General features: G+C 47.5%; 1 protein-coding gene across 21 annotated transcripts in view; it reads left to right on the top strand.

The window, feature by feature from the left end:
- The first annotated feature begins 1,300 nt into the window (after positions 1-1,300).
- ASCC2 (activating signal cointegrator 1 complex subunit 2) overlaps positions 1,301-24,377 on the top strand; it is a 50,232-nt gene continuing 27,155 nt past the window's right edge. For 2 of the 21 annotated variants that reach the window (XM_063723017.1, XM_024239863.3), the window contains exons 1-8: positions 1,393-1,488; positions 5,081-5,142; positions 7,109-7,153; positions 7,261-7,358; positions 13,795-13,953; positions 14,318-14,488; positions 17,403-17,532; positions 23,716-23,783. In XM_063723017.1, coding sequence (XP_063579087.1) covers positions 7,278-7,358; positions 13,795-13,953; positions 14,318-14,488; positions 17,403-17,532; positions 23,716-23,783 — 609 coding nt within the window. In that variant the 5' untranslated portion in view covers positions 1,393-1,488; positions 5,081-5,142; positions 7,109-7,153; positions 7,261-7,277. Of the gene's footprint in view, positions 1,489-5,080; positions 5,190-6,007; positions 6,082-7,108; positions 7,154-7,260; positions 7,359-13,794; positions 13,954-14,317; positions 14,489-17,402; positions 17,533-23,715; positions 23,784-24,377 lie in introns of all 21 variants that reach the window. The other 19 variants (XM_063723018.1, XM_063723016.1, XM_063723015.1 and 16 more) reach the window with 18 other exon arrangements.

The raw sequence follows: 24,377 nt of genomic DNA, 5'->3' as shown, positions 1-24,377 counted from the left end.
GTCAAGAGATCGAGACCATCCTGGCCAACATGGCAAAACCCTGTCTCTACTAAAAATACAAAAATTAGCTGGGCATGGTGGCGCGTGCCTGTAGTCCCGGCTACTTGGGAGGCTGAAGCAGGAGAATCGCTTGAACCTGGGAGGCAGAGGTTACAGTGAGCCGAGATCACACCACTGCACTCCAGCCCGGCGACAGAGTGAGACTCTGTCTCAAAATAAATAAATAAATAAATGTGTTTGTTATAAGTGGCAAGCAGTGTGTTGTTATAAGTTTGTGGTAATATGTTATGCAGCAATACAAAACGAATATAATATCCAGCCCCTCTCATCTCATTTCTGGTTTACAGCCCATCTCTCCTATTTCCTCAGCACCCTGCATTCATCACATTGACTCATTGCTATTGGTTTTCTTGCACTTCCTATCTTGTAAGCCCCTTGAAGACAGACATTGAACTAAGCATTCCTTGTAGCCCTAGTGCAGATAGCAGAGGTTGGCAGGAGTGTCCTGGGAAATATTTCACAATCCCAGGGTGGGGTTGTGTTCTCCATTCGGGGGCTTCTATAACACCCTAATAATGATGGTGATTCATTTTGAATTCTTACTGTGTACCAGGCACTGACATGAAGCCAGGAATGTATGTTCTTAAGTTTTCTGTGATGATTCTGATCCATAGGCAGGCTTAGGAACCACTAAACCTACATTACCTGAGACATTCTGTAGAAAAATTGCAACCTTCTCTTAGGATAGCTATACTTGTAACTTCCTTAAACAAAACAAAACAAAACAAAACTGTATTGCACACATACAGAAAAATGCACAAATCTTAAGTGTACAATTTGATGAATTTTCCAAAGTGAACACATCTACATGGCTACCACCGAGATGAAGACAGGGGGTGACCCCCGCCTCACTTGTGGCCCCTCCCAGCCCACAGCCCCAGAGGAAACCACCAATTTTAACACCATCACTACTCATGAGTTCTGTCTGTTCTAGAATTTCCCGTAAATGAAATCGCAGTCTGTACTCGTACCTCTGCTTAACATTATGTTCGTGCTTTTGACTTGTTAAAATTTCTCTTCTGGATTAAATATATAAAACGGTGACTAAGGAGGTCGGGCAGAAGGTGGAAGCCTGGGATTCCGAGACGTCCTCTCAGGTGCCATACTTGGATTTCCCGAGAGGTGTAATCACATATTCCGCCCTCAGCTGACCTAGCCTCTGCTCAAGCAGGAAAGGAGATAGGAGGGGAAGGGGGCGTGGCTACAGACGCCGAGTGTGGGGCGGAGTCTTAAGAAAGAGGCACAGCCCTGGTCCGGCTTCCCGGCGGTAGTTTGCTCGGCTCTGGGGGCGGGGCCAGGCCGAGACTTCCTGTGTGCTCCTGCGGAATCGCAGTTTGACCCCGGAAGTGCGGGCGCTCAGGGAGCTGTCACTGTGGTCGGCGGCGGCGGAGGCGGCGGCGGCACAGAGCCGGTGGTGGAGCCGCCGAGGTGAGTGCGTGGCTGGTCCCTGCCGGATGCAGGGCAAGGGACCCCGGAGGAGCCGCCGCTGTGCCTTGGGCAGCCTTGGCTTTCCCACCCTCTGGCCTCCATTGCGGGGCCCACGCTTACGCTACCTGAGGGGTTGTGAGCCGCCCCCGAGACTTGGCCGCCAGGGTCAGGAGCCACGGGTTCGAAGTTCGGCCCCAGCGTGGCCTTGGACCAGCCACGATCCCCCCACCTCCTCACACTCGGGGCTTCAGTTTCCTCAGGGTTCATTCATTCGTTCAGCAAATATTTGTGGAGTGCTTCCTATGTGCCAGACACAGATCTAGACATTGGGGATACAAAGAAAGCAAAACACACAAGGCTTCTGCCCTCATGGAGCTTACAGTCTAGTGGGAGGAGATGGTCAACGACAAGCAAATGCACGAGGTCATTAAAGCTATGACAGTAACTGGGAGAGTGGATACTATAGGCAGAGCCATCAGAAGGTCTCTGAGGAGAGTAATATTTAATTGAGAGACTAGAGGAATGATGACAAAGAGGCTGAAGGAGCAGTAGCCCCGGGGATGCTCCCAGGCCATATTACAGTTGGGTGCTTGTAGGGAGCTCCTCCTCCCTTTCTTAGCTTTTGGCTTTTGCTGTCCTGCCTGGCAGGGGAATACAGTGGTGGGCACACACACAGTCATGATTATTGTTTGTCCTTTTGGAACTTAAAGTTCAGATTGCCTAGTTAATTTCTTTTTTTTCCCCCAAGACAGGGTCTTGCTCTGTCGCCCAGGCTGGAGTGCAGTGGCGTGATCTCGTCCCACTGCAACCTCCGCCTCCCGGGTTCAAGCGATTCTCCTGCCTCAGCCTCCTGAGTAGCTAGGATTACAGGCATGCACCACCACGCCCTGCTAATTTTTTTTTTTTTTTTTTTTTTTAGTAGAGAGGGGGTTTCACCTTGCTAGCCAGGATGGTCTCGATCTCCTGGCCTCGTGATCCGCCCACCTTGGCCTCCCAAAGCGCTGGGATTACAGGCGTGAGCCATCGCGCCCAGCCCTGCCTAGTTAATTTGTGCCCATGTTTTAGACAAAAACTCAGGTTTTCCTTGACATCCTTCTCCCTCAAGCCAGGTCTCTCTTTTAAATGCTGCCACAGCTTCATGAGCCTTATCTACATAGCTACATCATGGTATTGGTTTTTATTTGTTTGTATGGCTAATTGGAAAAGTATCTGTCTTTCCCCATTATGACTGTAAGCTCTGTGAAGGGCAGGACCAGGTTTGTTATTTGCCCACCTTAATATTCTCTGGGCATCAGTGCCTGCCACATAATAGGTTCTCAAAAATATTTGAATGGCCGGGCAGTGACTCATGCCTGTAATCCCAGCATTTTGGGAAGCCAAGGCGGGCGGATCACCTGAGGTCAGGAGTTCCAGACCAGCCTGACCAGCATGGCAAAACCTTCTCTCTACTAAAAATACAAAAATTAGCCAGGCGTGTGCCTGTAATCCCAGCTACTCGGGAGGCTGAGGCAGGAGAATCTCTTGAACCTGGGAGGCAGAGGTGGCAGTGAGCCGAGATCGTTCCTCTGCACTCTAGCCTGGGTGACAGCATGAGACTCCATCTCAAAAAAAAAAAAAAAAAAGGAATGAATGAAATGATTAACATACTGTTTGCTCTCTCGTGGTTTATAAAAGGTATTTTCTGCCACCAGGTTATCATCATCTTTTTCTGGTCATGTCTGTCTCATACTTAAATGACTTCTCACTGCCTTCAGGTGAAATACTAACATCTTTAGTGTAGCATTGAGGCTTTTTTTTTTGAGATGGAGTCTCGCTCTGTCGCCCAGGCTGGAGTGCAATGGCGTGATCTCGGCTCACTGCAACCTTCGCCTCCCGGGTTCAAGCTATTTTAAACTGGTCCTGTCTTCCCTATCCAGCTTCTCTTCTCTCTTCACTTCTGTCATCCTCTCTCTGACCTTGTGTTTTCAGCAACACCAAATGTCTCCCTCTTCCTTCAAAGCCATTTTTGACAGGGTCTCACTGTGTCCCTTAGGCTGGAGTTCAGTGACGTATCATGGCTCATTGCAATCTCAATCTCCTGGGCTCAAGCAGTTCTCTTGCCGCGGCTTCCCAAAGTGCTGATTGCAGGCAGGAGCCACCTCACCCGACCCAAAGCCACACATTTTAAGACTCTGAGCCTTTGTTCATGCTTGCTCTCTGCTTGGAATGTCACCTTTTCCCCCATCCTTCAACATCCACGTTATAGATCACCTTCTTTGTAATATCCTTCCTTTCTCTACTATACTCTAGTTTTTGACATTTCCTGTTACAGCTTTAATGCCAAATCATAGTCAGTTATATGCCTAGGACCCAGATTGTATTCAGGAATTGTTTGCTGAATAAACCAGGAAGCCCAAAGTGTCTTGCCTCTGGTTGGGACTTGAATAATAACAACAACTAAACTTTATTGAGTGCTTATTATGTGCCAGATATTGGGTTGAACACTTCGCATTGATTACTTCTCATAGCAACCCTACGAGTTTATGTACTATTACAATTCTGGTATTACAGAAGAGGCAATCAAAAGTTAGAGAGGTTAGGGAACTGTCTCAAGGTCTCAACATGGATAAGAAAAGGTGGAGCCAGGATTTAAACCCAGGCTGTAGGACTGTAGCGCTCTCACCCTACCACCACACCAGGCTAGCCCTGAATTGCCCTGGCAGGCAATGGTTTGTAGGAGTGAATTTCTTTAAAAAAAAAAAAAATTTGGGACAGGGTCTTGCTCTGTCACCTAGGATGGAGTGCAGTGGTGCCATCATGGCCCACTGCAGCCTTGATCTCCTGGGCTCAAGTGATCCTTCCACCTCAGCCTCCTAAGTAGCTGGGACTACAGGGGTGCACCACAACACCTGACTAATTTTTGAATTTTTTGTAGAGATGGGGGTCTCACTGTGTTGCTTAGGCTGGTCTCAAACTCCTGGCTTCAAGCAATCCTCCCGCCTTGGCCTCCCAAGTGCTGGGATTACAGACATGAGCCACTGCACCTGGCCATGAATTTCTTCTGAAAGCAAATGCTGTCTCTACCTGTCTAGGCCTGGACTGTGGGGCCTAGAGGTTAAAGGGTGGAGACTTGCCTCCTCCTCATGACTTTTTCTCCACCCTGTGTCTCACACCCAACACTCCCACAGCCATCTTCAGCGGGCGAGCCTGGAAAGAACTGGGCCTGTCAGTCATTTAGACTTCTGCACTGGTGTGCAGAGCAGTGGTGTTTCCAGCTCGCCTTCCAGCATGGCTAGAGGGTTAGGAAAAAAAATTATTATTATTTTTTAACATATTTGGCACAAGAGCCCCAGGTGCCCTAGCAAAAGACCTGGGCTTCGGTTTCAGCTTGGCCAATAATGTATTTACCTTGAGCAAATCAGGGCCCCTCTTTGGACATCTGAACATGGTAATCCTTGTTGTCCTTAATTGGGTTGTTGTGAGAGGCTAGTAAGACAGTAACTTGATCAGAAATACGTGCAGCAGAGGATATTATCTATGCTTTGCAAAGCTGAAAGATGAAAACTTACCCCAAGCCCTTTATTACTTTCTTTGCCTTGTGATTTTTTTTCAGGCCACCTCGTGTATGCAGAGACCATGTGTGTCTGATCTGCTGGGATCCTAGAGCTGGAACAGGTTTCATGGACTAGGCAGACTGGTCCTCTCTTATTAATCCTTCTAGGGTGGGGATCTTCACAGTCTTTATAATAGGCCAGAACCAAGGTTCCTTGGGTACCAGGCTGTTTCCACCTCCTTGCCTTTGCTCTGCTGTTTCCTCTGCCTGGGGCACCCTTCTTCCCTGGCCAGTCTCTATTATCAAGACTACTCAGACTCTCCTCTAGAAGTGCTTTGACTCTCACTCCACCCCTTCACCCCATCCCACCCCTAAGTTTAACTAGACACAGTATAGTGAATGGTTAAGAACCAGCCTGCTTCACCACCTACTAGCTGAGACCTTGGGCAAGTTTCTTATTTTCTGTGAGCCTCTGTTTTGTCACTGATAAAATGAGGATAATAATAGAACTAACCTTAGACTTTTTTGTAAGCATTAATACATGTAAAGCCAGTTAACAGGGCAAGTAAGTTAATGCTGAGAAGAGCACTTAGAGGCCAGGCGCTCACACCTATAATCCCAGCACTTTGGGAAGCCAAGATGGGTGTATTGCTTGAGCTTGGGAGTTTGAAACCAGCCTGGGCAACATGGTGAAACCCCGTCTCTATTAAAAAAAGAAAAAGAAAAAAACAAAGCACTTAGAGGAGCTCTTCATATCATTAAGCCTGGCCCAATATCTGAGATATGACACACCTGGTAGCTCATGTCCCCCATGCTCCTCTGCTTGTCTGTGAAGGCTCAAGAGGTGACAGTTTAATCACCCCAGCCTCTGTCTCTCTTCATGTTGTCACTGAGTCTGTTCTAGCCTTTTATGGCATGTTTTTTGAGGGGCCTAATTCACTTCTATTCCATGATTCATTTAACATGTATGTCCCTTCTGTGGGTTAGGCCAAGTGATATTGTGAAAAGAACACTGGACAGCAAGACAGGAGACCTTGGATCTGCTACTCACTGACTGTGAGGTCAGTTTGGGCCTTTGTAGAAAGGAGCTTGCACTGTCAGTTTTCTATGAATTATCTTTTTCCCTGGTCCTTCTCTTTTTCCATGTCCTTCCCTTCTTCTCATGTCCTTCTATTCTTCCATGTACTTCTTCCCTGAAGCCTAGAGAGGTTGTAAAATCTTAACATCCTCCACAAGTGAGGAAAGGCCCATGGCTTCAACCCTCAAAAGACTTAAAATCTGGCTAGAGTTTTAAAAGAAGTGTCTTCATATGTAGTCGTTCTTCAAACATTTGGTGAGCCACCTCTGTACCAATCCTGTGCTCACAGAAAAGATATCAAGAGGAGAGCCCTGGGCACTGTCTTCATAGAGCTCACAGGCTACTGAGCTCACAGAGCTGGAGCCATAATAAAGGGAATCTACATATTTTTAGCCAGTACTTCTCAAAGTGGGTGGAAACAGGCTGGGCATAGAAGCTCACACCTGTGAGCGCTTTGGGAGGTTGAGGCAGCACTTTGGGAGGCCAAGACAGGAGGATCATTTGAGCCCAGGAGTTTGAGACCAGCCCGAGCGATGTAGTAAAGAACTCATCTATCAAAAAATAAAACCTGTCTCTACAAAAAATTTAAAAAATTAGCTGGCCGTAGTGGTGCATGCCTGTAGTCCCAGCTACTCGGGAGGCTGAGGTGGGAGGATTGCTTTAGCTCAAGAGTTAGAGGCCACAGGGAGCTATGATCGCACCACTTCACTGGGCAACAGAGTAAGACTCTGTCTCTTTAAAAAAAAAAAAAAGGTGGGCATGGTGGTGTGCGCCTTCAGTCCCAGCTACTGGGGAGGCTGAGGCAGGAGAATCACTTGAACCAGGGAGGCGGAGGTTGCAGCGAGCTGAGATAGCACCACTGCACTTCAGCCTGGCGATAGATCGAGACTCTATCTCAAAAAAAAAAAAAAAAAGTGGGTGGAAATATATCAGAAGTCATCTGGGGAAGTATTTTCTTCTACAATTGAGAACTGCTTTATGCAAAACAAGAATCACTTTGTCTGAGTTAGTAGGCGCATGAACCAGGTCCTGAACAACAACAGGAGCCTCCTAAGGTGAGAGGTTGAAGCTTCTCTTCTGACTCTGGGATCAGCCCCAGAGCAGGCCCTGCCCCCAGGAGTCTGTGTGTCTGCTCTCTTCTTCCCATCCATATTCCTTTCAGGAGGGTCACGCAGCACAATGCCAGCTCTGCCCCTGGACCAACTCCAGATCACCCACAAGGACCCGAAGACAGGAAAGCTGAGGACTTCACCAGCGCTGGTGAGCCGGTCCCTTAAGGCCATTCAGCCTGATATTGTCAGTCTTGCAATTTCAGAAGCAAAAAGTAAATTCCTTCTTTATCTGTTCCAAGAATGACCCGAGGGCCATGGTCGGTGATTCAGTAGCTGAGACACTACTAGTCTCTTCCAGGCCCAGAGTAGGTATTTCCTTCCGAGCAGCAGCTTGAATTTGCATAGGACTTTCCATGTCACCACCCTGCACCTTCCCCCCAAAGCATTTAATTTCAAATCAGTCCGATGGCAGTTCTGATTCAGCCTGGATCGGGCTAGAAGTGGATCCAGCCCAAAGCTGGGTTTGGGGATTTGACCCTGTGGAGGGTGTTCAGGTTTCAGGTAGCATTTTCAGAGCTATCTAAGCTGCTATCCGTATTTTGGTGGGAACGCTGATTTCAGAGGTTGGGCCGTCTTTTATCTCAACAGAGATAGGAAGCACCACATACAAACACCCCGGCAGGGCTAGTGGGACTGAAAAATAAGGAGGCTATGAACATGTCAATTACCAGCTGCAGAGAGAGATTAAAGCCATGGAGAGGTGCCAGGCTGCTGAAGGAGATAGATGCAGCCCTGGAGTTCCTATACCCACTTGTTGTTTTCCCAAGAATTTGAGCTCACTTGAACAAGGTGCGAGGAAGTGTTTTCTAGGGGTTTGAGTAAAGTCGTGGGAAACAGGAACTTGGTGCTTTATTTCCTGCCTTCTAGATGGCTTCTTATTGCTTCTTAAACACTCTCTAATAATAGTAACTGACATTTATACAGTACTTGCCCTGTGCCAGACCATTCTAAACACTTCACCCGGATTATTTCATTCAGTCCACATCACAGCCCTACAAACAGACATTTTGATTGTCCCCATTTCACAGATGAGGAAACTGGAAGTGCAGAGTCACAGAATTAGGAAATTAGGGGAGCCAGGATGGGAACCTAGCCAGGCAGACCCTAGGACACATATCCTTAAAATCTTTCCGCTATAAAGCCTCTCATTTTCTTTTTATAACCTTTTTATGTGTGGGAGATATTTATCAGAAAATCTGGAAGTGTTCTTTTCGGTACGATAGCCACCCAATAGGTGGTCATTCACCACATGTAGCTATTAAGCACTTGTAATGTGAATACTGAGTGTGGACTGAGGAACTAGATTTTTAATTTAATTGTAACACTTTTAAATTAAAATAGCCCCATGTGGTGAGTGCCAGCACAGATATAGAACAGTTCTATTATTGCAGAAAGTTCTGTTGGAAACACTGATGGAGACTGGCTCCTTGGGTGGTCAAGTATGATTTTCCATCTCAGTCCTCCCCCCATACCGAATGAACATGTGGGTTGTTAGACTGCCGGCACTGTGAGAGCGGCGGCCTGGTCCTTGCCCTTTACTCCTGATTTCCAGTGCCAGGCGCACAAGAGGCTCTCAGAAAACATTTGGTACATGAGTCAGGGACTGCAGCCAGGCCATGTGCCAGGTGCTGGAGCTATAAAGAGAAAAGACATGGTCTCTGCCCTTGAAGAGCCCACGACCTAAGAGAAAGACAGACCAGTAGCTTCTCTAGTGTCATCAGGGTTGTGACAGAAGGAAGTCTAGGCTGCTCCATGAGTGCAGAGCCAGGGCCGCTGATCCAGACCAGTGGGGTGTGTAAGGGCAGGGAGGCCTTTGGCCTGGTGGGAGGGCACGTGCAGCCCAGGAGGGCTTCCTGAAGGAAAGGGCTTCTGAACTGGGTATTGAAGGGCGACTTAACACTAGCTGGGCAGAGCAGCAGGAGAAGGCTGGACCTGGTAGGACGACCTTAGTATGCAGTCCTGGAGTCTTGAGAGAGCCTGACTGTTACACTAACCACAAGTCACTTGAGGTGGCAACAGTATAACAGACTTAGCAAGTACAGGCTTTGTGTTCATTTCACACATATTTGGATATTTGTCTTTGTGTCTTTGGGCAAGTTATTGAACCTCTCTAAGCCTCAAATCCGAAAACAATAATAGGACCAGCTTTGCAGGGTGGTTGTGGGGATTAAATGAGATGCCTGTGAATGAGCACTGCCTGGAACATAGTAAGCACTCAATAAATTGTTATTACAATGGTGATGACAGCAGGGACAACAACAGCAGCACTAAATTGGGGGTAGGGTGGGAAGGCAGATGAGCTGAGGGAGACAGCTGCCTGATCGAGGAGGGGTCTTGTTGGCAGACTGAAGAGTGTTACTCTGAAGGCCACAGGAAGCTCCTGAAAGACTGTACTAAGATATGTGTCCACCCTGTATTTGTGCCTTTAGTCTTGGCTTGGGGCATGATCTCTAGCCAAAGGGTAGTTACCACACCACCTTTTCAGGGTGATTGGTAGAGCTAGTGTTGGTTGAGGATCTATTCGAATAGCACATACTTGAAGACCCAAAAGAAATAGTCTTGTGGCCAGGCCCGGTAGCTCAAGCCTGTAATCCTAACACTTTGGGAGGCTGAGGCAGGTAGATCACTTGAGCCCAGGAGTTCGAGACCAGCTCGGGCAACATGGCAAAACCATTTTTTTCCCCCCCAGACAGAGTCTCGCTCTGTCACCTAGGCTGGAGTGCAGTGGCACGATTTCGGCTCACTGCAACCTCTGCCTCCCAGGTTCAAGTGATTCTTCTGCATCAGCCTCCTGAGTAGCTGGGACCAGCTAATTTTTGGGTTTTTAGTAGAGACGGGGTTTCACCATGTTGGCCAGGCTAGTCTCGAACTCCTGACCTTGTGATCCGCCCGCCTTGGCCTCCCAAAGCACTGGGATTACAGGCGTGAGCCACCATGTCCGGTCAGCCTCCATTCATTTCTTTGTCCAGCCAGCAGATCTGTACAGAAAGTCTGCTCAATGCCAGGTGCTGTTCTATAGACTCGGAATGCTGGGTGAGCAAAGCTCAGACTGCCTCCAGATACCTACAGGCTAGTGGGGGAGACAGCTGGGAAGACCAGTCCTCCCCTTTTATACTTTATTCAGGCATTGTTGAAGGACAATAAACTGCACATATTTAAAATATACAATTTGTCAACACCTATGAAAAGAAAGGGAATTTTTTTTTTGAGGTGGAGTCTCACCTGTTGCCCAGGCTGGGGTGCAGTGGCATGATCTCTGCTCACTGCAACCTCTGCCTCCCAGGTGCAAGCAATTCTCCTGCCTCAGCCTCCCGAGTAGCTGGGACTATAGGCGCGTGCCACTACACCTGGCTGAGTTTTGTATTTTTGATAAGAGACAGGGTTTCACAGTGTTGGCCAGGCTGGTCTCAAACTCCTGGCCTCAAGTGATGGGCCTGACTTGACCTCCGAAAGTGCTGGGATTACAAGCATGAGCCACTGTACCCAGCCAAAATTTTTAAAATTAAAATGTAAAATATGCAATTTGGTTGTTTTTTCCATCTGTATGCATGCATGAAACTATCATCATCATCAATGAGCATTTCTACCACCCCTAAAAGTTTTCTTGTGCCTCTCTGCAATCCATGCCTTCCTCCCACCCTTTCCCCATGCAAACCACTGGTTTGAAAGCACTTTTAATGCTGTTCAAGTGGTATAGAGAGGTGAGCACAGAATGCAGGTGCTGAGGGAGAGCTTAGATGAGCTCCTAATCCAGCTGGGATAGGAGTCAGGGAGGCTTCCTGGAGGAGGTGAGATTGGAACTGGGGTCAGAAGGACAATCAGTGAGACCAGGATGGCACACAGATACCAAAGGTCATTTAATAGGTCTGCAGTGTAAGCTTTGGCTGAAATCCTGCCTCAGTTGCCTCTTTAATCCCATGACCTTGGGAAAGTTCCTGAAACTTACTATTTGATTCCTCCTCTAAAATGGGATGAATACTATGTCTCTTTTAAATAGTTTTTGTAGATTAAAAAAATAGGGGCTGTGGGTTGTGCCTGCTTAGTGGCTGGCACAGGGCAGGTCCATGATAAGTGGCAGCTTTCATTTGCACCATTCCGGCATTCGCCAAATCTGTCTCCCACCGCCCAGTGCAATCTGTGCCCTTTTGTTATGACCCATGTTTATGCCTCCATAAAAATGTTTCTTCCATTTGAAGTCCTTATCCTCAAATGCTTGGAGCCTTGGAGGAAGTCCGCTTGCTCTGGGAAGCCGTCCCTTATCCTCCAGGTGCTGTTAATTCCCTTCTGCATTTCCACAGTTCCTCTGCCAGGTTTGAGCTGTCACTTCCTCTGTTTTGTGCTCACTTGGTGATTTAGATGTCCATCTTCCCCCTGTGGGATTGCAGGGAAAGTAGAATCTCAGGGGGGGGTGTGTGTGTGTGTGTCAGAAGAATGAGTAGCCTGGTGTGTGTGTGTGTGTGTGTGTGTGTGTGTCAGGAGAATGAGTAGCCTGGTGTGTGTGTGTGTGTGTGTGTGTGTGTCGGGAGAATGAGTAGTCTGGGGGTGTGTGTGTGTGTGGGTGTGGGGGTGTGTGTGTGTGTCGGGAGAATGAGTAGCCTGGTTGTGTGTGTGTGTGTGTGTGTGTCAGGAGAATGAGTAGCCTGGCCTGAGTGAGAAGTGAGGGAAGAGGTAAAGTGCCACAGATAGAGGAGGGAGGAAGCTTGGAAACCAAGGAGATGTATTTCAGCTCCTGACAGTTGTTTTGAACTTGTTTCAGCCAGCAGAATTTCTTTTTCAACAGATTTGTACCTGTAACTCCATGATACAAATTTGATTTAAATGAGAGGGGTCCTGCAGACCCACATGATAGGTGGCCTTGAAGAATCCTTGTGGTACCCACAGGCTCTGCAGTTTGGAAACTCACCTAAGGCACTAGGAAGGCATAGATGGTTCTTGAGGAGGCTGACCTCTTGTCAGTCTCAATTTTTCTATATCCCCTGGATCAACAGACCTGGAAGTGGATGGACTGTGGTTGATAAGAGCTGACACATTGCCTGGCCATCCTCCTGTTACCACTTCCCCAGAGAAAGCACCCCTTATGTAGTCAGAGGAGAAAACTGAGCCCATCTCCTCTTTATGGTGAACAAAGTAAGGTTTGTTCATGGCAAGTAGGGGCTGGAAGGGAGAACTTGTGATTCTACGCTGAGACTTACTTATAAAAAAAAAAAAAAAAAAAAAAAAGGAAAGAACAGACCCAAACAAATTGTTTTATGGGTATACTTTTTTTTTTTTGAGACAGAGTCTCGCTCTTGTCAGCCAGGCTGGGGTGCAGTGGCGCGATCTCAGTTCACTGCAAGCTCTGCCTCCCAGGTTCACGCCGTTCTCCTGTCTCAGCCTCCCGAGTAGCTGGGGCTACAGGCGCCCACCACCACGCCCGGCTAATTTTTTTGTATTTTTAGTAGAGACGGGGTTTCACTGTGCTAGCCAAGATGGTCTCGATCTCCTGACCTCGTGATCCACCCGCCTCGGCCTCCCAAAGTCCTGGGATTATAGGCATGAGCCACTGCGCCCGGCCTTTATGGGTATAATTTAATGTAAATGCCTGGAAGAGGTCTGCAAGAACACCCACCAGATGGTGAGTGGTTACCTCTGCAGGGAACATGGGGCCTGGGAGTGTAGTCCCAGGCAGCTCACCTTCTCTGTACCTTGTAAGTTTTTGAAAGAAAAGATGCTTGTGTCAAATTATATCATTAAAAATTAATTTAAAAAGTAATATATGTGGCCGGGAGAGGTGGCTCACACCTGTAATCCTAGCACTTTGGGAGGCCAAGGCAGGCGGATGGCTTGAGCCCAGGAATTTGAGACCATCCTGGGCAACATGGCAAAACCCCATCTCTACTAAAAAAAAATTAGCCAGGCATGGTGGTGTGCACCTGTAGTCCCAGCTACTCAGGAGGCTGAGGTGGGGGATCACCTGAGCCCAGGAGGTAGAGGCTGCAGTGAGCCAAGATTATGCCATTACACTTCAGCCTGGGCAACGGGAGTGCGACCTGTCTCAAAAACAAAACAAAACAAAAGTAATATATGAATATATGTTCTTTTTTTTTTTTAATGGGAAAGTCTATTCAAGCCATAATTCCCCGACCCCCACCCCCATCAGAGATAACCACTATTAGCTTTGGGGCGTCATCTCCCCAACTTCTTTTTAAAAAATCGATACCAGTGTGTGAATATACTTATACTTTTTGAGAACTGAAAACTATGCTCTGGTTTTTCTTCATAACAAATAAATCTTTTGCCTTTTACTAAAAAAGGAAAATGGAAACTGATTATATTAAACAGAGAGTTTTGTATCCTGCTTTCTCTTCCCTTAACCTTTCCCCGTGTCATTAAATCCACTCCGAAAACATGGATTTTAATTACCGCCTAGTGTTCGCTGAATGCAACCATGCCCTCTTTGTTAGATACACTTGGTTCTTTATGCTTAAAAGCTCCTTGGAGGGTCACCGGTTGGAACAGCCAAGTGTTGTCATTGCTGTGGGTTGGCAAATGGGCCCTCGCTGACTAACCTCTGCCACGTTAACACGTGGTTTTTGGATCCGTAGCACCCCGAGCAGAAGGCAGACCGGTATTTTGTGTTATACAAACCGCCCCCTAAAGACAACATTCCCGCCCTAGTGGAGGAGTACCTGGAACGCGCCACCTTCGTAGCCAATGACCTCGACTGGCTCCTGGCCTTGCCTCACGATAAATTCTGGTGCCAGGTAACATTCTATCAAAATTAACGCTAAGACAAAGCACATGACATGCCATTGGTTGGTTGCTGTTGTTGTTTTTCTTCCCCTAGGAGGTGCTTTTTTGTCTACTTCTTTCACTGGATCCTTAACAGCAAATTGTGGTTCGGATTGCTCTGTCTTGTATCACAATCTTAATGTTTACATACCTTTCAAAGTGTCAATTTTAGAATCTTGTGTTTAGCCCTCGGCTCATTCATACCTCCTTGGTCCCTTGGGGTCGGAGTGTTTGGAATAGGGCAGGGCTGATGGGCATTGAGCCCCTGCACAGTCCACCCACAAGCCCCTGGAGCCTAAGGGATAAATCCTCGCTCTCCTCTGTCTCCTGGTTTAGGTGATCTTTGACGAGACTCTACAGAAGTGCCTGGACTCCTACCTGCACTATGTCCCCCGCAAATTCGATGAGGGGGTGGCCTCAGCCCCTGAGGTTGTTGACATGCAGAAGCGCCTCCATCGAAGTGTTTTTCTCACCTTCCTCCGCATGTCCACTCACAAGGAATCCAAAGTAAGCCACTGATCCCATGACAGTTCATCACCCGACACTCGACACCTCTGTGCCGGGCTCTCCACCCCTGGGAAGGAAGGCTCTGGAAGCATTGAGTTTCCTCTTTGTCTCTCCTCCATCTTTATTCCCACTGTTGGGGAAGAAATCTGTGCCACCTCCCTTATCCTCTAATTCACTGGGTTGGTCTGTGTTACACCCAGTGTTTCCATCAAAGAGAGCCGAGGGCCCTTTGCCAGCTGACGCGTGACTGCCTTGACTTGTGCGTCAGAGAGAAAAAACATTGATTCTGACTTCTTAAAGGAACTTGTGTACTCTTTAAAAATCTTTACTGTTTTTTTTTCCTGACTTTAAAAATAATACTGCTGTCTCTAAACAACCCAAACATTGCGGAAATATGAATGTCACCGACAAAATCTCTGCCCTGCAAAATAACCACTGTTGGGTGCATCTTTCTTTCTTTGCTTTTTTTTTTTTGAGACAGAGTCTCACTGGAGTGCAGTGGCACTGTCTTGGCTCACTGCAAGCTCTGCCTCCCGAGTTCACGCCATTCTCCTGCCTCAGCCTCCTGAGTAGCTGGGATTACAGGCGCCTGCCACCACGCCCGGCTAATTTTGTGTATTTTTAGTAGAGACGGGGTTTCACTGTGTTAGCCAGGATGGTCTCGATCTCCTGACCTCGTGATCCGCCCGCCTCAGCCTCCCAAAGTGCTAGGATTACAGGCGTGAGCCACCGCGCCCGGCCTTCTTTGCTTTTTTTTGAGACAGGGTGTCACTCTGTTGCCCAGGCTGGAGTGCAGTGGCGTGATTATAGCTCATTGCAGCTTCAGTCTCCCAGGCTCAAGTGATCCCCCCACCTTAGCCTCCCAAATAGCTGAGATATAGGCATGCACCGTCATGCCTGGCTAATTTATTTGATTTTTAGTAGAGACGAGGTCTCGCTATGTTTCTCAGGCTAGTCTTGAACTCCTGAACTCAAGTTGTATTCCCACCTCAGGCTCCCAAAGTGCTGGAATTACAGGCATGAGCCACTACACCCAAGCCTGTTACATGCATATTTCTTCAGGGAATTTGTTCCGCGTGTGTGTGTGTGTGTGTGTGTGTGTGTGTGTGTGTGTGTGTGTGTGTGTGTGTGTGTATTTAAAAAATAGGATCTTTTTAAAAAGTGTTATAATATGGACATTTTCTTTTCCTTTTTCTTTGTTTTTAGAGACAGAATCTCTTGTCACCCAAGCTGGAGTGCAGTGGCGCAATCATAGCTTCCTGCAGCCTCAAACTCCTGAGCTCAAGGAATCCTCCAGCCTCAGCCTCCAAAGTAGCTGGGACTACAGACACCACCACACCCGGCTAATTTAAAAAATGTTTTTGGAGAGAGGGGATCTTGCTATGTTGCCCTGGTTGGTTTTGAATTCCTGGCCTCAAGCAGTCCTCCCTCCTAAGCCTCCCAGGTAGCTGGGATTATAGGCACTAGCCACCACACCTGACCTAGAATGGAAATTTCCAAATATACATAAATACAAAATTTTCTTTTCTTTTTTTTTTTTTGAGATGGAGTTTCACTCTTGTTGCCCAGGCTGGAGTGCAGTGGCATGATCTCTGCTCACTGCAACCTCCGCCTCCTGGATTCAAGCATTCTCCTACCTCAGTCTCCCAAGTAGCTGGGATTACAGGCATGTGCCACCACTCCCAGCTAATTTTTGTATTTTTAGTAGAAATGGGGTTTCACCATGTTGGCCAGGCTGATCCCGAACTCCTGACCTCACGTGATCCGCCTGCCTTGGCCTCCCAAAGTGCTGGGATTACTGGCGCGAGCCATCGTGCCTGGCCACAAATACAAAATTTTCATATACAAAGTACAGTGAATCCCATGTACCCTTCAACAATTATCAAAATTCCGCCAATCTCATTTTATCTCTCCCCCTTAGTTCTCTTTTTTCCTGAAGTATTTTAAAGCAATCCCAGATATCATACTAATTTATCTGCAAATATTTCAGGACGAATTCCCAACTGATTGTTTTATAGCATGCTTTGTTTCTTTTTACATTAAAAGGGAGAATGGGCCTGGTATGGTGGCTCACGCCTGTAATCCCAGCACTTTGGGAGGCTGAGGCAGGTGGATCATTTGAGGTCAGGAGTTCGAGACCAGCGTGGCCAACATGGCGAAACTCTGTCTCTACTAAAAATACAAAAATTAGCTGGGTGTGGTGGCGAGCTCCTGTAATCCCAGCTACTTGGGAGGCTGAGGCAGAATTGCTTGAACCTGGGAGGCGGAGGTTGCAGTGAGCCGAGATAGCACTACTGCACTCCAGCCTGGGCAACAGAGCAAGACTGTCTCAAAAAATAAAATTAAAAAAAAAAATTTTTTTTTAAAGGGGAGGCTGGGCACTGTGGCTTACACCTGTAATCCCAGCACTTTGGGAGGCCGAGGCAAGCTCATTGCTTGAGATCAGGAGTTCGAGACCAGCTTGGGCAATATAGGGAAACCCTATCTCTACAAAAAATACAAAAATTAGCCAGGCGTTGTGGCACGTGCCTGTAGTCCCGGCTACTCAAGAGACTGAAGCGGGAGAATAGCTTGAGCTGGCAAGGTAGAGGTTGCAGTGGGCAGAGATTACACCACTACACATCAGCCTGGGCAACAGAGCCAAACCCTGTCTCAAAAAAAAAAAGACATGATAATACAGCCAGTTCTAAAAGTCACGGGGATGTTTAGTCTAGAGACACGAAAACATAGATAGATTAACATTAAAAAAAAAAAAAAGGCTGGGGGAGAGTGGCCATTGCTCCAGGTCTATGCATAAGGCATCATTAGCCAGTCCCCATTTGATGGACCCAAAGATTGTTTCTCATGAGTTTGCTATTTATAATGTAGGAGTGTTCAGAAAATCTCTATCCTTTCTCTCTGCATTTTTCCTTAGGATCACTTCATTTCCCCTTCTGCGTTTGGAGAAATCCTCTACAATAACTTCCTCTTTGACATTCCAAAGATCCTGGACCTCTGTGTGCTCTTTGGAAAAGGCAACTCACCACTGCTCCAGAAGATGATAGGTGTGTAGGATGCAGGACTGGGAGGATGCACGAAGATGGCCCCCACATGCCAAACTAAAGGTTGCAAAGGCCAGCGCTTTGACAGTGCCCCGGGACTCAGGGCGATAGGGGCAGGGAGTCTTGGGAAATTGCTTAACAGATATATGAGTGTCACCTCAAAATGACTAGGTAGTGACACTACCTAGGGAGGTGGAAACAAAACTGTGTACGAGACAGTTCCTCAGGGATCTGGAAGTTTTTTTTTTTTTCAGGAGAATCACTTGAACCTGGGAGGCAGAAGTTGCAGTGTTTGAGATGGAGCAAGACTCCATCTCAAAAAAAAAAAGAGACAAAGCCTTGCTCTGTCACTCAGGCAAGAGTGCAGTGGCGCAATCATATCTCACTGCAGCTTCACATTCCTGGACTCAAGCTATCCCCCCAACTCAGCCTCCCAGGTACCTGGGACCACAGGTGCACACCACCATGCCTGGCGAATTAAAAAAAAATTTTTTTAGTAGATGGGGTCTCACTATGTTGTTCCAGCTGGTCTTGAACTCCTGGCCTCAAGTGATCCTCCTGCTTTAGCCTCCTGAACAGCTGAGATTACAGTGTAAGCCACCATTCTGCCTTGGGAGTGTATTAGTATTATGCAACTGGCCATGCGTCAGACATAGGAATGGGGAAGTTTCCTTTGGCAATGAATGTAAGAACAGCAGTGATAACTAAGCTAACCTTTATTGGAGAGTGTTCCGGGGACCCGGCATTCTGCCAAGCACTCCACATATGTTATGTCAATTGGATCCTCACAGCAGCCCTGTGAGATAAGTGCTGTCATCATCCCCACTTACAGATAAGGAAACTGAGGTTAAAATGTAGGGGACTTGCCTGAGAGGATATGACTAATAAGTGGCCCAGCCGGGACGTGTGTAAACGTAGACCTGACTCTCAAGCTCTTGCTCTGCAACTCCCTGCTTCAGGGTTGATGGCACTGTGTCAAAAATGTGATAATTTGCATTGTTGCTGAGAGCAGGTAGGGACAGAGTTCAGAGAGGGCTCTTCTGGGTTGCAAAAGGAACGGACATTAGCCGTTGGATCCCATTAGCAGGCAGAGGGCTAGAAGGTTTGATCAAAAACAAGCAGTTTTTTTAGAGGTTCCTCTTTACACACACGCACACACACAAACACACACACACACACACACACACACACATAAGAAAAAAAGAGAAACAGAAGCACTGTGGGATATTACAGTGGGAGCGCCCCAGTGAATTCCTCTTTGAATTGTAGCTCATGGAGTTGGGCCTGGCACAGAGAGGTGTTCACCCTGGATGCCCTTGCCAGCTGTCCTCACCTGAAGACTGTAGGACACGGTCTTCTAAATACCTAGTTACAAAACTGAGTTATCCCTTATAATGGTCACTTTCCTTTATTCTTTCCTTCCTTTTTTTTTTTTTTTTTGTTTATTGAGACGGAGTTTCGCTCTTGTTGCCCAGGCTAGAGTGCAATAGTGCAATCTCGGTTCACCGCAACCTCCGCCTCCCAGGTTCAAGTGATTCTCCTGCTTTAGCCTCCAAAGTAGCTGGGATTATGGGTATTTTTAGTAGAGATGGGGTTTCTCCATGTTGATCAGGCTGGTCTCGAACTCCCGACCTCAGGTGATCTGCCCGCCTCGGCCTCCCAAACTGTTGGGATTACAGGCGTGAGCCACTGCGCCCAGCCTTTTTTTTTCTTAATGGTAAAGATAATACGTGTTAATTTAAGAAATTTTGAAAGGATATAAAGTATAGTGAAGCAGGAAAGCAGTTACCAGATTTCTATAAGAAACAACCATTTGGTTGTTTTTTCCTTCTAGTCTTTTCTCTGTATTTTTCTTAAACCATACTCGATCATAATGTATATGAAATTTTGCAGCCAGGTGAGGTGGCTCGCGCCTGTAACCCCAGCACTTTGGGAGGCCAAGGCAGGCAAATCACGAGGTCAGGAGTTCGTGACCAATCTGGCCAACATAGTGAAATCCCGTCTCTACTAAAAATACAAAAGATTAGCTGGGTGTGGTGGTGTGCACCTGTAATCCCAGCTACTCAGAAGGCTGAGGCAGGAGAATCATGTTAACTCAGGAGGCAGAGGTTGCAGTGAGCCAAGATGGTGCTATTGCACTCCAGCCTGGGTGACAGTGCGAGACTCTGTCTCAAAAAAAAAGAAAAAAAGAAATTTTGCATCCAACATTTTCATTGGAATAATCTCTGGTTTCTCATTCATATCTAATTATTTCCTGATCATCAGTTCATCTTTTTTTTTCCAGCCTGGGAAACACAGCGACACCCTGTCTCTACAAAAAATTAAAAATTAGTCAGGCGTGGTGGCATGCCCCTGTAGTCTCAGCTACTCTGGAGGCTGATTCAGGAGGATGCCTTGAGCCTAGGATGTTGAGGCTGTAGTGAACTATGATCACACCACTGCACTCCAGCCTGGGTGACAAAGTGAGACCCTGTCTCTTAGACCCTGACTAAGAAAGACTCCTAGTAATTTTACCACATATTGAGAGGATGGAGCGAGTGAGCACCAGAAGGCACAGTTAGAGAAACAATTCTTAGGCCAGTTTGCTTAGAGAGTGGAGCATTCCAGGAGGGCAGCAGCAGGAGATGGAGGAGGGGGAGTTGGAGCCTTGGAGCCGGATTGGGAAGGGCTTCATGCCAGGCTTTAGCACTTGGGGAGTGGTATTGCTTGGTGGCTAAGAAGACAGGCTCTGAAATTGAACTGCCTAATTCACACCACAGCTCTATTCCTGGCTGTGTCCCCTTAATCAAGTCAATTAACTACTCTAAGCCCCAGTTTTTTCATCTGCAGAATGGGAAGACTAATAATATACCTACCCATAGGATGGGTGCAGGGATTACATTGGGTTGTTGAGGCCGGGTGTGGTGGCTCACTCCTGTAATCCTAGCATTTTGGGAGGCCGAGGTGGGTGGATCACCTGAGGTCAGGAGTTTGAGACCAGCCTGGCCAATATGGCGAAACTCCATCTCTACTAAAAATACAAAAAATTAGCCAGGCATGGTGGCAAGCGCCTGTAATCCCAACTACTCGGGAGGCTGAGGCAGGAGAATCACTTGAACCTGGGAGGCGGAGGTTGCAGTGAGCCGAGATTGTGCCGTTGCACTCCAGCCTGGGCAACAAGAGCGAAACTCTGCCTCAAAAAAAAAAAAAAAACCAAATTGGGTTGTTGAGATAGCATGAGTAGAGTGCTCAGCACCATGCCTGGCATGTCACAGCCATTGGTAAGCATGAGCTCTTACTGTAATGAGACCGTGGAGCCTCCAGGAGCTTGGAGCAGGGCAAGGAGCCATCTGGTAACAAGACTCATCTGGCCACATGCAGGTGGGGAGGGTGGAGACAGGAGGCCTTGTAGGAGGTGGGTGGATCTGTGTGGGTTTGAAGGTGAGAGCCTGGCTGGGCTGCTGGGGAAGAAAAGGAAATCCAGGAAGCAGATTTAAGCAGGGCTTGGTGAGGTCAGCTGGAACAGATGTTGGTTGCAGGAAAAAGGCCCTTTGGGAGGTGGGAGAGGGAGCTTTGGGTAGAGGCGAGGTTCGGCATGGGACCTATTGGGTGTAAGATGGCTGCAGGTATCCAGAGGGGACTGCGTGGTGATGGGAGAGTGAGAAAGCCTACTCACTTACAGCCTGGGCTCCTAATCATCCAGATCACTGACTCCTTTGAGAATCAGATGAAAACTTCTGTCCAGAAAAATGTCCTCCCTCATAGATTCTGAGGTGTTTTTAAGAGTTCTCAGACCTTGAGGTTGAGAACCCTAAACTGGCTTATTAAGAAGAGCCCCTTCTTTGGCTCCTAGAGGGGAGTCAGCACAAAAGAAGTCAGGACCAGGCCTCAGGAGCCCCTTCACTCTGTGTGTGTGTGTGTGTGTGTGTGTGTGTGTTTGGAGGCAGGGAGTGATGCAGAGAAGGGGCCTGCAGTTTCTGTCTGTCTGTTTCACACACACATACGCAGCAGCTCTCTTTTTAACCTTTGAGCAGAAGGCACAAGAAGGGGCAGCCTCCAATTTCTATACTGCGGAAAATCAGGCAAAGTGATCACTTGTAAGAGGATTGACAAGTGAAAGAACGTGGGAGAAAGGGGACTGGTTGAGTGTTCTGTGAGCAGAAGCCCAGTTCCTTACCTTGCCTTTTTTTTTTTTTTTTTTCCAAGCGATCCTCCCACCTTGGCCTCCTGAGTACCTATCCCTATCCCCCCCAACTTTTTTTTTTTAACTTTCAAGGCTGGTATTGTGCATCAACAAGTATAATTTTGAAAGCAAGCCCTTTCAGTTAGACTCTTGGCACTGCTTTGCAAACCAGGAATGACTTGGGCTTTGGCCCAATTGTGGACTGCAGTGATCTACTTGGCAGTATCTCCATTCACCCTGGGTTTCTGAACTGCTTTCATCTGAGAAGGGACATTTCAAAGGATGCCATTGCTATTCCTTACATTTTTATTATTTATTTAGGAGATCAAAAGTTAGATCGTCATTGTCATTAGAATCAGATGAAGGTGAGGAAAGGGACTTAGAAGACCCCAAGAATAGAGTATGAAATTTGATCTATACTGATGCATGTAAAACCTCGCTTTACTCAGGCTGCAGCACTGGAAGGATCATGAGAGGGTGCCTCCCCAGTGCAAGGTGGTTGGGATGCTTTGGAGAACATGGTATGGCCCTGGGGGTTGTGAGAGGAGACCTCTCCTAATGCCTGGGTCAGGAGGCACTGTGTGGAGGAGGTGACACCTGCCTTATGGTGGAGTTAGCTCTAGGAAGGCACTCCAAACAGAAGGCGGGGACAGGGATGGTTTTCTGAGGTTGAGAATGGTGTGAGGGAGGAGTGTAGTGTAGGGAAGGGGGAAAGGGTGGCCTGGGATACCAGCAGAGGCCAGATCTCACAGGGCCTTTTGTGCCACGGTCAGGAGTTTGGACTTAAGCTTGAGGGTTTTTTAGGAAGAACAGAGTTTAGTGGGGAGATAGCTCTGTCGTTCCTTGCCTGTCAGGAGTAGGAGGTGGGTGCAGATGGTCTGGGCACACCTTCACAGGTTATGGGATCAGCACCCATCTGGGGGTGGGAGGTGCTGAGCAAGTCCGGACTGGTAAAACTCAGCTTTCTGGAATCAAGAAATGCAGTGGCATCCAGGAAAGTGCTTACAGAAAGTCCAGCCACCTAGTGACTTACTTACTCACCCAGCCCCATCTGGTTTTTGAACTCATTCATTTTTTAAATCCTCCAGGGTCCAGCAAGGGCTACAGGGTCATCAATAAGGAAACCAAGGTCAGACCTGCCCAAAGGCAGAGAACACCTAGAATTCAGAACATCCTGACCATCAGCCAGCCTTAGATGCTGGGATTATAGGGGGCCGAGAACCCTGGCCTCTTAAGGGCATTGGCATTTCACATTGTCACGTCCCCAAGGTAGCTGTGATCTTCCCTCCCTCCCTCCCTCTCTCCCTCTCTCGCCATTTGGGCAGCCGGAACACTTGGTTTCTGTTCCAGTTACCATATGCTCGAACCTACGCACTCACAGCGGCAGCACTTGGAGAATAGTAAACACTCGGAGACAAGCTTCATCTTATAGGAACAACTGCAAGTGTGTGGTAAATCTATCTCCAAGTCCTTCTCAGGCCTCTCACCTTGGAGTAGGATGGATTAGTATGGTTAGCATATCTAAAAGTGAAAGGTATGAAATTTCCAGAGAAATATCTCCCTGGAATCTCCTCATATTATTGGAGAGTCCTGGATTATTGTATCCATGTTTCTTGAGCAAAGAGATCCTATCTGCTAATTTTCCTGGATGACTAACTCCAACTTGCAGAGCCAAAGCTGTCATAGGAGGCAGGGTACCCAAGTGTGATCACTCCTTGGGGACATCAGTGTGAGCTGGTTTGACCAGGGCGGGTCTTTTATGTAATTCACTAGGCAGAGGTACTTGAAAGGTTAAATCATACTGAGCAAGGTCCCTCCCCCACCCTGGGGAAGCTTCTAGGCTGGGCCAAAGCTCAGTGCCAGCAGGGCCTGGGGCCCAGGACTCGTCCTAGGTCCTAGCTGCAGATAGGATTAGGAAAAGGGAGAGAGGTCACAGACCTGCTGGCAACCATTTGTAATGCGTCCTCTTCACTCCCCTGAGCCCCCACCTTTTCTCAATTCCAACCTTTCTCTTCTCTTTTTAGGAAACATCTTTACACAGCAGCCAAGTTACTACAGTGACCTGGATGAAACCCTGCCTACCATCCTTCAGGTACCGGCTCTTGGCCCTGCGCAGGGGAGGTTGAGCTTGGAGGGAGGATAGGCCACCTCCCCAACTCAATGGTGTTTCCTGACTTTCCTGGAGGAGCTGAGGAAATGTTTATTCCCTGACTCCCGCATCTCCCCCAGACAGTCTCTTTCTCTTGCCCCTGACTACACCTCTTTAAATTCGCCCTTTTCCCTTTTGAACAAGACTTAAGCCTAAGGGCTGGCTGGCTGGCACTCATACAGACAGAGTTTGGCTTGCAATTTTTGTTGCTTGCCAACAGCCGTATGCCTCTAAGGATATCCCTCTAAGAGACCAGTATTTCTCAAAAAGTAGCTTTAAAGTTTTACAAAATTATTTCATGAAATAATGTTCATTGTAGAAAATTCGGAAAATAAAAAATAAAAGAGGAACATTATCATTCCCTCATAATCCCACCACCAAGAGATATCCACTGTTCACAGTAAGTTTTGGAATCCTTACATGCTAGCCTCCTTAAAATGGCACAGTCAGTTCAGTGCCTACGATGGACTGTTTTCCTCTCACTGTTGATTTGTCTTATTTTCAATGTAGTTTCCATAAATAGCCATCTACAGGGGT

The sequence above is a fragment of the Pongo abelii genome, chromosome 23, assembly GCF_028885655.2.
Source record: "Pongo abelii isolate AG06213 chromosome 23, NHGRI_mPonAbe1-v2.0_pri, whole genome shotgun sequence".
Classification (NCBI taxonomy): Eukaryota; Metazoa; Chordata; class Mammalia; order Primates; family Hominidae; genus Pongo; species Pongo abelii.
Note: the sequence above shows the minus strand (reverse complement) of the source record. Positions and strands in the feature narration are given on the sequence as shown.